Source organism: Ipomoea triloba, chromosome 10 (genome assembly GCF_003576645.1).
Source record: "Ipomoea triloba cultivar NCNSP0323 chromosome 10, ASM357664v1".
NCBI lineage: Eukaryota > Viridiplantae > Streptophyta > Magnoliopsida > Solanales > Convolvulaceae > Ipomoea > Ipomoea triloba.
Window position 1 is genome coordinate 378,308 of NC_044925.1, and position 12,715 is coordinate 391,022.

At 36.4% G+C, this 12,715-nt stretch overlaps 2 protein-coding genes across 3 annotated transcripts in view; one reads left to right on the forward strand and one right to left on the reverse strand.

The window, feature by feature from the left end:
* LOC116032139 (L-arabinokinase-like) overlaps window positions 1–8,935 on the forward strand; it is a 13,001-nt gene extending 4,066 nt beyond the window's left edge. The window contains exons 7-29 of the mRNA XM_031274563.1: window positions 202–259; window positions 384–451; window positions 545–607; window positions 1,148–1,201; window positions 1,287–1,389; window positions 1,495–1,604; window positions 1,710–1,829; window positions 2,683–2,739; window positions 3,057–3,229; window positions 3,317–3,479; window positions 3,856–3,939; window positions 4,308–4,433; window positions 4,826–4,956; window positions 5,042–5,123; window positions 6,059–6,146; window positions 6,480–6,523; window positions 6,614–6,709; window positions 6,791–6,867; window positions 7,231–7,428; window positions 7,552–7,717; window positions 7,927–7,998; window positions 8,146–8,349; window positions 8,550–8,935. Coding sequence (XP_031130423.1) covers window positions 202–259; window positions 384–451; window positions 545–607; window positions 1,148–1,201; window positions 1,287–1,389; window positions 1,495–1,604; window positions 1,710–1,829; window positions 2,683–2,739; window positions 3,057–3,229; window positions 3,317–3,479; window positions 3,856–3,939; window positions 4,308–4,433; window positions 4,826–4,956; window positions 5,042–5,123; window positions 6,059–6,146; window positions 6,480–6,523; window positions 6,614–6,709; window positions 6,791–6,867; window positions 7,231–7,428; window positions 7,552–7,717; window positions 7,927–7,998; window positions 8,146–8,349; window positions 8,550–8,672 — 2,460 coding nt within the window. The 3' untranslated portion in view covers window positions 8,673–8,935. The remainder of the gene's footprint in view (window positions 1–201; window positions 260–383; window positions 452–544; window positions 608–1,147; window positions 1,202–1,286; window positions 1,390–1,494; window positions 1,605–1,709; window positions 1,830–2,682; window positions 2,740–3,056; window positions 3,230–3,316; window positions 3,480–3,855; window positions 3,940–4,307; window positions 4,434–4,825; window positions 4,957–5,041; window positions 5,124–6,058; window positions 6,147–6,479; window positions 6,524–6,613; window positions 6,710–6,790; window positions 6,868–7,230; window positions 7,429–7,551; window positions 7,718–7,926; window positions 7,999–8,145; window positions 8,350–8,549) is intronic.
* Window positions 8,936–9,255: 320 nt separating this feature from the next.
* LOC116032473 (putative pentatricopeptide repeat-containing protein At3g16890, mitochondrial) lies at window positions 9,256–12,639 on the reverse strand. Of its 2 annotated transcripts, none has more exons than XM_031275052.1 (2): window positions 10,340–12,639; window positions 9,256–9,679 (listed from the first exon to the last, which is right to left on the reverse strand). In XM_031275052.1, exon 1 carries the CDS (start codon window positions 12,591–12,593, stop codon window positions 10,437–10,439), a length of 2,157 nt encoding a protein of 718 aa, XP_031130912.1. In that variant the 5' UTR covers window positions 12,594–12,639; the 3' UTR covers window positions 9,256–9,679; window positions 10,340–10,436. The 2 variants fall into 2 exon arrangements, with proteins under 2 accessions (XP_031130912.1, XP_031130911.1); XM_031275051.1 differs by having other exon boundaries at window positions 9,256–9,704.
* Window positions 12,640–12,715: the final 76 nt, after the last annotated feature.

A 12,715-nucleotide genomic window follows, 5' to 3' on the forward strand; every position in this document is an offset into this window, starting at 1 on the left:
TTTTTTTTTTTTTTTTTTTTTTTTTTTTTTTTTTTTTTTTTTTTTTTTTTTTTTTTTTTTTTTTTTTTTTTTTTTTTTTTTTTTTTTTTTTTTTTTTTTTTTTTTTTTTTTTTTAAATCATTACTGACTTGTTTCATTTTACATTATAAGTTCCAAATATCCTAGAAATTTCTTACTATTAGTCTTTTATTGGATATATAGATAGCAGAGGATTATTCTCATTGTGAATTCCTTATCCGGCTCCCAGGATTCTGCCCAAGTATGTTTGCTTGCTCATTCGTTGAGAGTTTTTATTTTGTTATTCTTTTGGTTTTTGTAGCATATGAACTTTAAATGCTAAAAAATGTCTAATGGTGTCAATCCCGTCTGAAATAACATCACAGTGCCAGCTTTCCGAGATGTAATTGATGTACCTCTGGTTGTCCGAAGATTGCACAAATCCCGTGAAGAGGTCTGAGTGAGAATGTTTGATCCAGTTTAGCACTGGCATAGTACTTTTCAGATGTTGGTTTCAAATGATATTACTTTCCTTGTAATGCTCTAGGTGAGAAGAGAACTTGGAATTGGAGAGGACGTGAAGGTTGTAATTCTCAACTTTGGAGGGCAGGTGTGTCCTCTAGTCAGTTTCTCTGATTGTATCTGATATACACAACCATTTAGATTGTCAGATATCTTCAGGAAATCTCTGGTTGCATTTCCACTTTCCAAAATGTAAAGTGGTATACATATACACATTAAGAAATTTATGTATTGCAGCTCCTTATCTACTTGCAAAATTGAAGTATTATTTTGTTCTTCCCTATTCTTCAGTACTTTCTCCTTCATCCAGAGCATCCCAAAGTTAGATTCCTTGTCCACTATTTTAGCCTGAAGGGAAGGATATGGAAACAGCATATATACTTTATCTCCCATTTTTGAGCCAACAAAATATTCTTTATAGTTGGTGTGGTCTTCAATGGCGAAGAGATGAAGTATTGAGGACCATGGGGTTTTATTAGATGCTTGTATTAGATATATTTGTGGTTTCTATTGTTCCTTGGTACTTGTATATTTCCTTCATGTAACATTCTCAAGAAATGTATCATTTGTGAGGTTTAATCTTGAAAACTTATACCATTTATTAAATTCTCCAATTATCCATTTACAGCCTGCAGGTTGGAAATTGAAGGAGGAGTACTTGCCTTCTGGTTGGCTCTGTCTGGTACCTCCTTTTCCACTTTAGTCTCCTCTACAATATATCATGCTATTTCAGCAATTTGGTTTACATTTTGGTTGTATGAATTCAGGTTTGTGGTGCTTCTGATAGTCAGCATTTGCCTCCAAACTTTATTAAGCTTGCAAAAGATGCTTACACCCCTGACCTTATGGCAGCTTCTGACTGTATGCTTGGTTAGTGAATACTTTTTCACACTCATTACTTTTTCAGACTCACTTGTATCCAGATAGAAAATAGTGCTGTTTCCCTTAATCTTCTGGAGTGGACAACTACTACAGGAAAAATTGGATATGGTACTGTTAGTGAGGCCCTGGCGTACAAGCTACCATTTGTCTTTGTGCGTAGAGATTACTTTAATGAAGAACCTTTCCTTAGAAATATGCTTGAGGTACAATATTTTGACTTTGTTAGAATTTTCTCATCAGCATAGATCTCTCTTTATTAGCTGATGGCGTACTTTAACATGGAGTCATAAAAAAATCATTTCAACCAGTACTATCAAGGTGGTGTTGAGATGATCAGAAGGGATTTACTTACTGGGCATTGGAGACCTTACCTTGAACGTGCAATTAGTCTGATACCTTGCTATGAGGGGGGCACTAATGGTGGTGAGGTACCCTCTTATTTCTTATTAAAATTGTTCTTTTAACATGATCTCCAATCATAAGTTCCTAGGCAAAAATTTCATATTAAGGGTGGATCATTATCTTACACCGAATTCTCTACCCATCTTGGAGGCATATAGCTATTGTGACAAATTTAAATTCAAATATATTTTTGCAACTGGAATATTTCACTTATTCATTTTTGATCCATCATAATTAGTTATTGATTTTAAAAGTAAAATGTTTTTCATTGCTCACATTTTGACTTTTGGCCATCCTTGATAGTGTTGCACTCTTATATTTTTTCTTAAGTAGTATGACCCTTCCCCAGTAGTTGGATTAGTTATTAGATGTGATATTTATACTAGACACTAACATGTTGATGCTATTTTTACATTAGATCTTCACAAGGAGTCATTTTGGTCTTCTTTCCTTCAGAAAATGAATGGATAAAACAGGAAAAATTAGGACTAATTGAAAAGAAAAAAAAAAAAGGAACAGAAAATATTAGAATGCCATTTCTGTATACAGTGGCTCTGATGAAGTTCTTATTTTTCTTCTTTGTTTTATTTGGCAACAGAGAAACTGGGGGTTTGGTTAGGAGGTGGGGTTATATAAATGACTTGAGGTGCATGCATACAAAGCTGAAGTTTGAGTTTCTTTAAGAGTGATTGTGTGAATGTTAAGGGATACCTGTAGTATTGAACAAATACATATGTCGAAGAAACTAGTAACTTCAGGAACATGACAATTTGTTCTCACCGACAAACCTCTGAAATATATACACTTCTGTTTTTAAACACATATTTTGTAATGATTTTATAAATAGCACACTGTTTGTTCTAATATATTGTATTTCAGGTTGCAGCTAGTATTTTGGAGGATACTGCTTCTGGGAAAAACTATACATCAGATAAGGTATATGGAAAGCTATGTACTTTTATCCATTTCAACAATTAGTTATGTTTTAATAGACTTTCCTTTCTATGTTACCTCTTTTTATTTTATTTTTAAGAGAAGCTTGCTAAGTTGTTTGCTTTTCATTTTTTGGTGGGTTTGTATTTACACATTTTGCTACCCTTATTATTTAACATGATGTGGTTATTTGCATCTATTTATATTTTTAAATTGAAGGCATAAAAATGTGCTAGCAATCTAGCATGAATGAGGCATGGTTCATAAGAAGACTCTGAACTGAACCATAAATGCATGTTTCTATTTTGCTTGCAATGTAGCTAAGTGGGCCAAGAAGATTACGCGATGCTATAATTCTTGGATATCAATTGCAAAGAGTACCTGGAAGAGATCTTTTGGTGCCAGATTGGTATGCAAATGCAGAAAATGAACTTGGCCTTCGCCCTAGATCATCACCTTCTGTAAAAGAAGACATTAATTCTGTAACGACCTTGTAAGTTTTCTGCTACCTTGTTGCCGGTCCATGTCAATGTACCTGCTGGAGGCTCAGAAAACTGATTTTTTGTCATTGAAATTCTAGACACCCCAAAAACTTTGAAATTCTACATGGCGATTTTCTCGGACTGTCAGATACAGCAAGCTTCTTGAAGAGCTTAGGAGAATTAGCCTATGATTCTCCAGCGAATACTGAGAAGCACCAGAAGAGGGAGCAAAAGGCTGCTGCTGGTCTCTTCAACTGGGAGGTCAGGCTTTTTTCATTTATATATTGCATAGTTTCAACTGGAACTCTGCAATTTTATTTTATGCATGTATAGTCCATTAACTTGCTACTTACCCATGGTATTTTAGTCTTGATAATAAAAAACATGTTTCTTTGCAGGCTTTGAATCTGTTGTTTGAAATATATACACATGAATGCCTAGTAATGCATTGTGTTGCAATTTTAGTTTATGCTTCATATTTCAAAAAAACATCGAAAGTTTCCTGTCCCTGCCCTTTTCTTGTAATTTTTGTGAATTATGTAGTTCCTTCTCTTATTCAGCTTTAGTTATTTTTGGCCATCTGCTTTCCTTAGCATGCATTGACTGTCTTGGTCCTCTTATTCCTTTTTGTCTATAGGAAGACATAATTGTGACAAGGGCACCTGGAAGGCTAGATGTCATGGGAGGAATTGCTGACTATTCTGGGAGCCTTGTTTTGCAGGTATGGACTTTTGCCTTGCTTAATCTGTTGCTTGACCCCTATCCAAGTATATTATATATTTATATTAATATTTTACAAAATCTGCTTTAAAAAAAAAAAAAATTCTTCTGTAAAAGATACATATCTCTTCTATTTGCACCATAAAGAGAGCCTAGGCTATTTGGGTAAGCTGTTAAGGTCTTAAGCATGATCTACTAAGTTGGCTTGAAAAGAAGAATAAATCTCTCCTCATGTCTAGTATACTACTTCAGACCTCTCGGCTTGCTGCATATTCACCATGATAGTTAACTAGTATTCAGTAACTGTAAGTTTATTGTTGATCTTAGTAGTGCCACTGTCTTGTTTATCGGATTCCGTCACACTTACAGATGCCAATCAAAGAGGCCTGCCATGTTGCTGTACAAACAATTCATCCAAGTAAACAGAAATTGTGGAAGCATGCTCAGGCTCGACAACAGGCCAAAGGACAGGGACCGACCCCAGTCCTGCAAATTGTATGTAATTTTATTTTTGGGTACATCTGAAGGGAATGGGCGACTAAACCCAAGACCTCTTAGTTTTTGCAAGTCAAGTTAAATGAAAGAGATTGCACCTGCTTGAAGTATATGTAGTATGCATTAATATATTAATTTTGTTGAGGTTATATTCTGAATTTTGTGATTGTTTTTGAAATACCATTGCACCCTACCATAACAAGCTTTTATTTATGATATTTTTAGTGATTAAGCAGTGTATTCTTTTAGAAAGTTTTTCAGACTTAGTGTGCAGCTTAAATTGCATCCATAGAATGATAGAAAACATTTTATGAAGTGTGTTATAGTTTGGCATGTCTTTGGTTGTTAACCTCTAATTGATGCCTTGTTCTGCTAACATTTGTCCTTCTTAGGTATCATATGGGTCAGAACTAAGCAACCGTGGCCCCACCTTTGACATGGATTTATCAGATTTTTTGGACAGGGAAGAACCAATGTCGTATGAGAAGGCAAGGGAATACTTTTCCCGAGATCCATCTCAAAGGTTTATAACTCTTCTGTAATATCTTTTGTTCTGACTTGTTGATTGGATGTTTGTTTATGTTGTACTAATTCGATTTCTGTTTTAGATGGGCTGCATACGTTGCAGGAACAATTCTTGTTTTGATGAAGGAACTAGGCATTCGCTTTGAAAATAGTATTAGCATGCTGGTAAGTCTATCTGCTAATTAGGAGCTTGGCATTTTGCATTTTCTTCTGCTTTTTTAATTTTTTTTTTAAAATTTTTAAATCGTCTCTAATAATTAAATTAAATGTTGATGGTTATATCCATTTTAAGAGATTCATGTTTATGTCTGAGGTTAATATGTTGATCATGCAAATTGGTTTGAGAGATTGACTGCTAAGGTGAAGCTATCTTATCAATGAAAAATTTCAAGAAAACGAAAATTACTATGCCTTTGGTTTTTTCCATGGCAGGATTCATTATGCATTATGTCAATAACTGGAGTTCAAATAGTGGTTTAAATGTTACAGTTTCCTGCCTTGTCGACAATCCAATTCTTTTTCTTGAATTGCAATGCCAGTACCTCAACTTGGTTAAACATTCTACCTTTTGAATCATATCATTCACTCAATATATTTTCCTATCGAACTGGACGATGCCCTTGCATTCTCAAATTATAATCTCCCATCAGTTCTGAACCTTGCATATTATATAGTATCAGGTAGTTCTTTCTTAAGAACATTTCTCATCTTGAAATCCTTTGCCATAGCTTCAACAATGTAATTTCTGGGCTGATGGCAGTGCCCTTCTTGGGTGGTTTTGTATGATGTTGTAGGTTTTCAAGGCTTATTATTCTAGAAATGATTATTTGGACTCAGTTTCTTAGTTATTGCATTCCACTTTCCATAGTTCTTTAGTTGGATGGATTCCAGATTGGGTTCATTATTTGATTGATTTCTATGATAGCAGTTTCTAACTACTTGATTAGTATGTCAAATTGCTGTGGCATGCAATTCCAAAGCAGAATGTATTATTTGTTTGTGGGATTGTCTTGAATTGAAACACTGTTTAAGTACTGAAATTAGTTCTCTTCAAATGCCTCTTAATATTGCCCTGAAGTTTAACCAATGCATATTTTTAGGTTTCTTCGACTGTCCCAGAAGGGAAAGGTGTGTCTTCCTCAGCATCGGTGGAGGTTGCTAGCATGTCTGCAATTGCTGCAGCTCATGGTACTTAACGTATTTTGGTCTTTTCTTTCATATTCATTGCTAGTAGAATTATGTGTGCTGTATCACCATGGTTAGCTATCACTTAGTGTCTTTATTTCCCTGTTAGTTGTTTTTCTTTCTTGCACTAAATGAACAACGTTGTTTATACATCATGCATATTTAAACTACCAGCATCACTTAAATTAGCCTCTATTTTCTTTCCTGTTAGTGGAATTACTATTTAGGACCTACATTTAGTGTAATGTACAATGTTACCTGATACTATCTTTTTATCTTTTTTTCTTTTCAAGTAACCATAATATCACCTAGCTGCATCATTACTTTGACTTGCAGGATTGAATATCAGCCCAAGGGAGCTTGCCTTGCTATGTCAAAAGGTTAGGTTCCACTTGGCTTTTTCACCAATAGTTTCATTTTCCTAGTTCTGTCCTCAAATTTCATTTATAAATTTCCTCCGTCTCTTTTAGGTAGAAAACCATGTTGTTGGGGCTCCATGTGGTGTAATGGACCAGATGACTTCTGCATGTGGCGAAGCAAACAAGCTTCTTGCTATGGTTTGCCAGGTATCTGAATAATTGATAGAGACTTCAATACTTCATGTGTTTTAAACTAAATCTTAAGGTTATTTTCTTTCGGTTTTACAGCCTGCTGAGGTACTAGGCCTTGTGGATATTCCTGACCATATTAGAGTTTGGGGAATAGATTCAGGAATAAAACACAGGTATTCAGTTTAAATCCTAAAGCTCCCCAATCCGTTTCTTTTAACAACATTAGTATCATATGTCTTGGCGCAGTGCGAAATGACTTGCTGAAGTTATATAGCATGTCTGCACTCTGCTCTTCATTACCAGGAAAAAAAATACATCAAACCCTTAGACTAGGATTGAATCCATATCCTTTAAATAAAAGTGTAACACAACCACTTGATAGCTATGCAATGGATTCAAGTTCGTTGCGTGCACACGAATACATGGCCTTAACTACAGCATCCGTACTTTCATGTTGCAGACATGAATTTAGTCTCTTCTTCCCTCCCCGCTTTTTTACCCCTGCAGAAACCAAACCTAACCATACATATTTGCAGTGTTGGAGGGGCAGATTACAAATCTGTAAGGGTTGGAGCATTTATGGGTCGAGAGATTATCAGGTCTACTGCATCATCATTTTTCAGTCAGTCGTCTTCAGCCAATGGGGTGACCCATGATGAGCCAGAGGAAGATTGTGTCAAACTATTTGAAGCAGAGGGTTCCTTAGATTACTTGTGCAATCTTTCTCCACACAGGTAAAAGTTTGTGATGCTTTAGTTTCTACCCTATTTGGACTTCCTATGTTCTGTTTCCTTCACCCTCCTAGCTCTTTTTCAATCTCTGTTGCTGATTTTTCTATAAAACATTTTGATCTACAGATACGAAGCCCTTTATGGAAAAATGCTACCCGAATCTATGCTTGGTGATGCATTCCTTGAAAAATATGCAAACCATCATGATCCTGTCACTGTAATTGACAAGACACGTAACTATGGAGTCAGGGCGGCTGCCAGACACCCTATATATGAGAACTTTCGTGTGCAGGTAAATAATAATTTGAAACATTCTTTATATACTGAGAGGTATACTATATATGGGGATTTTTCTGAATTAGAAAAATCACTATGGAACAAGGTCTGCTCGTTCTCATTTGCTTCTTGTTAACCCCTTCACTATGATTATTTATGGTGGTGTATTCCAACTGTTCTGAATTTACATGTTATCTAGTTGGAGTAACACTATTTCGTGTTCAGGCCTTTAAAGCATTGTTAACATCTGCAACTTCAGATGATCAGCTTTCTTCTCTCGGAGAACTATTGTATCAGGTACTGGGTTGTTTTGGGTTGTATAGGGTAGGGTACAATGCACACGTTATAAATGTATCATATTTAGAAAGTCTATAGTGTTGATGGGTGGGGGAAAAGAATCCTTATAATACTCTAATACAATAGTGTTGGTGGGTTGTTGTGCAGTGCCACTATAGTTACAGTGCATGTGGACTAGGGTCAGATGGAACAGATAGGCTTGTTCAGCTAGTACAAGAAGTTCAGCATGTTAAAGCATCAAAATCTGCTGAAGGGACTTTATATGGTGCAAAAATCACGGGCGGAGGATCTGGTGGAACTGTTTGTGTAATTGGCAGAAATTCTCTGCGCAGTAGCGAAAAGATTCTTGAGGTATAAATAAATACACTCCTTAATTCTCTAGGAATGTTCTTTTATCTAGCCAAGTAGCCAACCATAAGATGTCAAATAGATCGGGTATCCAACTCTCCCGAACTCCTTAGTAGGTTGAGTTTAGGAATGGCTAAACGAACCGGTATCCCACCTGTTGCCAATCCCAGTGAACAACTAATTGTTTGTTTGATGTTGTATAGATTCAGCGAAGATACAAAGCAGCAACTGGGTATTTGCCAATTATCTTTGAAGGTTCATCTCCTGGTGCCGGAAAGTTTGGGTATTTAAGAATTCGCCGCCGCATCCCTTCCCACCAAACGTGATTTGGCTCAGCCAGTATTTAGTGTTAACGACCTGATAAGATATTAATTTCTAGTAATATAAATATTTAAATAATATAGAATGAGAATATTATGATTGTGAACTTTCAGTAAGGAGAAGCAATAAAATATTTATTCTAGTATGAAGTTTTGAAAAGTAGGCAGGATCCTTAGTCATTTGCATGACACGATTTATTCAAATATTGTAATATGCCATAATCATGTTGTTTCAATTTTATGGACAGAAACTTTGCTACATAAAAAAATATAAATTCTTGTTTGAAAATTTACATATAACAAATAGTGAATTGTGTTAAGCAGCCTTTAATCGAATTGTATTTATAATTTATAAAAGGAAAATTTGTAAAATTAGATATTTATTTTTGACAGTATTTATAATTTATAAAAAAATTGTAAAATTAGATATTTATTTTTGACAGTAGATATTTAAAAAGACATTTTTATTGTGTAATATTTTTTAGGGGAACCATAAGCTCCTCATGCATTTTTGACAGTCTTGCTCCCCTCTTTTCCCATCCCAATGTGGATGGATGTACCCCACATCAAATGAGTAATTCTCAAATGATTGAAAGCCAACATTAATTAGTGTTCTTTTTAAGGGCATTTGAGCAAAAAAAAAAAAGTTTAACTGGTAATTTTTCCACCTCTTCACAACCACATTAACCACAAATAAGTAAAGGACAGATTATCAAGTACAAAAGTGGAGTGATACATTTAAACTGGCAATTTATCCACCTCTTCACAACCACCTTACTACATGGCCGGGCCAATGAGGGTGGCTTACATTTCTTATTTGCTTTGACATCGCACTTCAGTCTCCGTGGATGCCTTGTTAACCGCCTCATGATCAAACTTGTCACTGCTGCATTCTTCATCTTCATGATGCCAGGTATCATTCTTGTCTTCCTTCTCTCTCTGCACTCATCTGAACAACTCAATCATCTTCCATTTCAACCTTGAAGATGTGAGCCTCCAGTGTCTACTTCCAGCTGTTGTGAAACAGAGAGGTACAGACTGACATTTGTAAAAACAGATAATACGGTAAAAAAAGGGGAAATAATCAGATTTAACAAAATCATTATCCATGGAGGGGCTATATGAATATATGCATCACAAACACTGTGTAATAAGAATGCCATTTTTCAAGGGCAGTAACTATATTCCCTCATATTATTTTCGTAGATATATACGTGACATATGATGTTTGCTTTAAAACTATATACATATAGAAAGTTGATGTTTGTTTTGTTAAAACAGTAGAGTAGAGTTTACCAAAGAAATATGCATATCAAGAACAAGGATCAAAAGGGACTTGAGCTGCCTCGAAAGGTGTGACCGAGTAGGTAAAGCATGATTCTCGTACCAAAATGTCACGAGTTCAATTCTTACCAACACCCTATTGGTCAAGCCCGTCACACATGCTCTTTCTAGTGCAGTTTACCTCTCATATGTAGTTTCCGGACTATTACACGAGTGAGGTTTACCCAGTGCACACGAGTTTCCCCTCATCACTCATAAAAAGGGACTCAAGTTTTGAATTAGTTATACCCACCCACCCCCCTCCCAAAAAAAACAAAAAAACAGTGATATTTATAATATAATAATTCAGTCTATAATTGATCTGTGAGTGAGTTATGCAGTAGTCTGACCTGAAGCTGATTGGAAGCATGGTATATTCATGGTGAGCACAAACCTTGGCTATCTATGAAACAAAGCCGCTATGTGAAAGCCAATGAATAAAGAATATTACGTGACTTTTATAGGCTTCAGCGGGATTCCCCTCTTGCTAAACTCAATGAAAATATTTTGGGCTTCTTCAAGCCGAGATGACTGAACCAGCAAATCTGTAAATGAGTTACATGTCTGGGTATCCGGAGTGCACCCATTTGCTTCCATGGAGAAAAGTAAGTCCTTAGCTTGATCGAATCTCCCTAATCTACATAATGCCTTGATAAAAGCACTATACGTATAATTGTCGGGCTTCAAGTCCAAGATCAACATGTTTCTGAGAAGCCTTTTTGCCTTCTCAATCTTATTCATTCTACAGAAACTTTCGATTAAAGCATTGAAGGAGAAAAGATCTGCGCTTATTCCAACAGCTTGCATCTCCTTTAACAACTCCATTGATCTACCAACATCCCCGGTAACACAGAGAGCCCGGATTAAGATGTTGTATGTTGTTGCATTTGGGCAAACGTCCCATTCGGCCATTTCTGTGAAACAGTCAAAAGCATCTTCAATCGCATGTGCTCTACAAAGACCATCAATTATAGAGCTGAATGTGTACACGTCTGGTTTAAAACCACGCTCCAACAGCATCAGTAGCAGCTTGCGGGCCTGTGTTAGCTCCCCTAACTTGCAATGCCCGTCAATGAGTGTATTGAAACTAACAAGGTTAGGATGAATACAACTTAAACTCATTTCTGTGAAAACCTCTGTTGCTCGCCCCATCATCTTATTTTTGCAGAAGCAGTCAATTATCATATTGTATGAGAATGTGTTTGATACAAGTCCTTCTCGGAACATCTGCTCTAAATAGCGATTGCCTTCTTCTATTCTTCCCGACTTGTAAAGAGCCCCAATGAGCAGAAGATAAGTATCAAAAGCCACCTTCAAACCTCGGTTAGTAAAAAAATCTAGCATCTGACAGACCACATCAATCCCTAGTCCCTTGATTAAACAATTTACGGTAAGACTAAATGTTGCACTATCTGGAAAGTAACCCCTTTTTACCGATTTTCTTAGAAATTCAGCTGCCTCCATTGGCAAGGAATTATCACAAAGACAACTTAACATAGCATCACATGCAACTTTAGGCACTCCCGGTTCCTTATCTAGCCATCCAGATAACATTTCAAAAGCCTCACTCGGTGGCAAACAACGAAAAACTCCTCCAACCAGTGCTCTCAGTGTAGCTTCATTTGGAGCGACATTCCTACTCTTCATCGTCTGGATTATCTGAAAAGCCTCGTTTACTCTATTTGCATTACAGAACCCGTCAATCAAGATTGTATATGTAAATACATTGGGCGAATATCCCAATCCCTCCATCTGCTTCACTAATCGAAGTGCTTCATCCATAACACCAGCCTTAGAAACCCCATGTATGAGGATATTATAGGTATACCTATCCGGGATACAATTATCCACCTGCATTTGCTGGAACTTAAGATAAGCCAAGTCAAGCAAATTCGACTTCACTGATGCATCAAGCACTGCATTATACAACCTAGTACTAGGACTAAGACCCAAAAAGGAAACCTGTTCCAAAACCTGGGCAGAATACTTAGCCAATCCTAATCTCCCCCAACTCCCAATCAAAACACACAACAAATCCTCATCAATTCTATACCCAGAATTTCTAATATCCTGAATCAATTCAGCTGATAACAGAAGTGGTCCCTTTCTATACAGGGCATTGGCTAGAACACCACGAATCGACTGATTTTTTGTAAAACCAATGTTAATACTAGAAACCCAAACATAAAACCTCAAAGGGAGTAATGGGTTGTCTTGATTTTGCAGGACACTAATAATTGATTGAGGGTTCAAATGGACCCGTTTAGCTTTAAACTCGTGGTTGAGCAGTAAGTACCAGTCTTTTCTTGGGAGAATTTGAGAAATTATCAGAATATCAATGGGCTTTTGAGTAGACTTGTGTGCCCTAGCTTCTTCAATGGGAGATTGCAAGTAGTGGGTAGGGTTTTTCAATTGAGAGCCCTGAGAACACTCACCCGATGCCGCTAAAGAACCAGTTTTTGAGGGTTGCTGAGGATTGGGCTTGATTGAATTGCGGTTTTGGTCGGATAGATTTGTGATCGCGACCGAAGACAAAGAAGATAGCTTTCTGGCCCTTTGCAGAGAAATGGCAGCTCTTCTTCCACCTGAAAGTGATACGGCCATATGCAACACTCAAAGCAGGGGTTTTCCACTTCTCCGTTTTACATATATTCAGGTGTGTATATATAGCATTTTTTATATATAGTACCAATTTTTAAATTTTTTCTTTAGCATTATGTCAAATA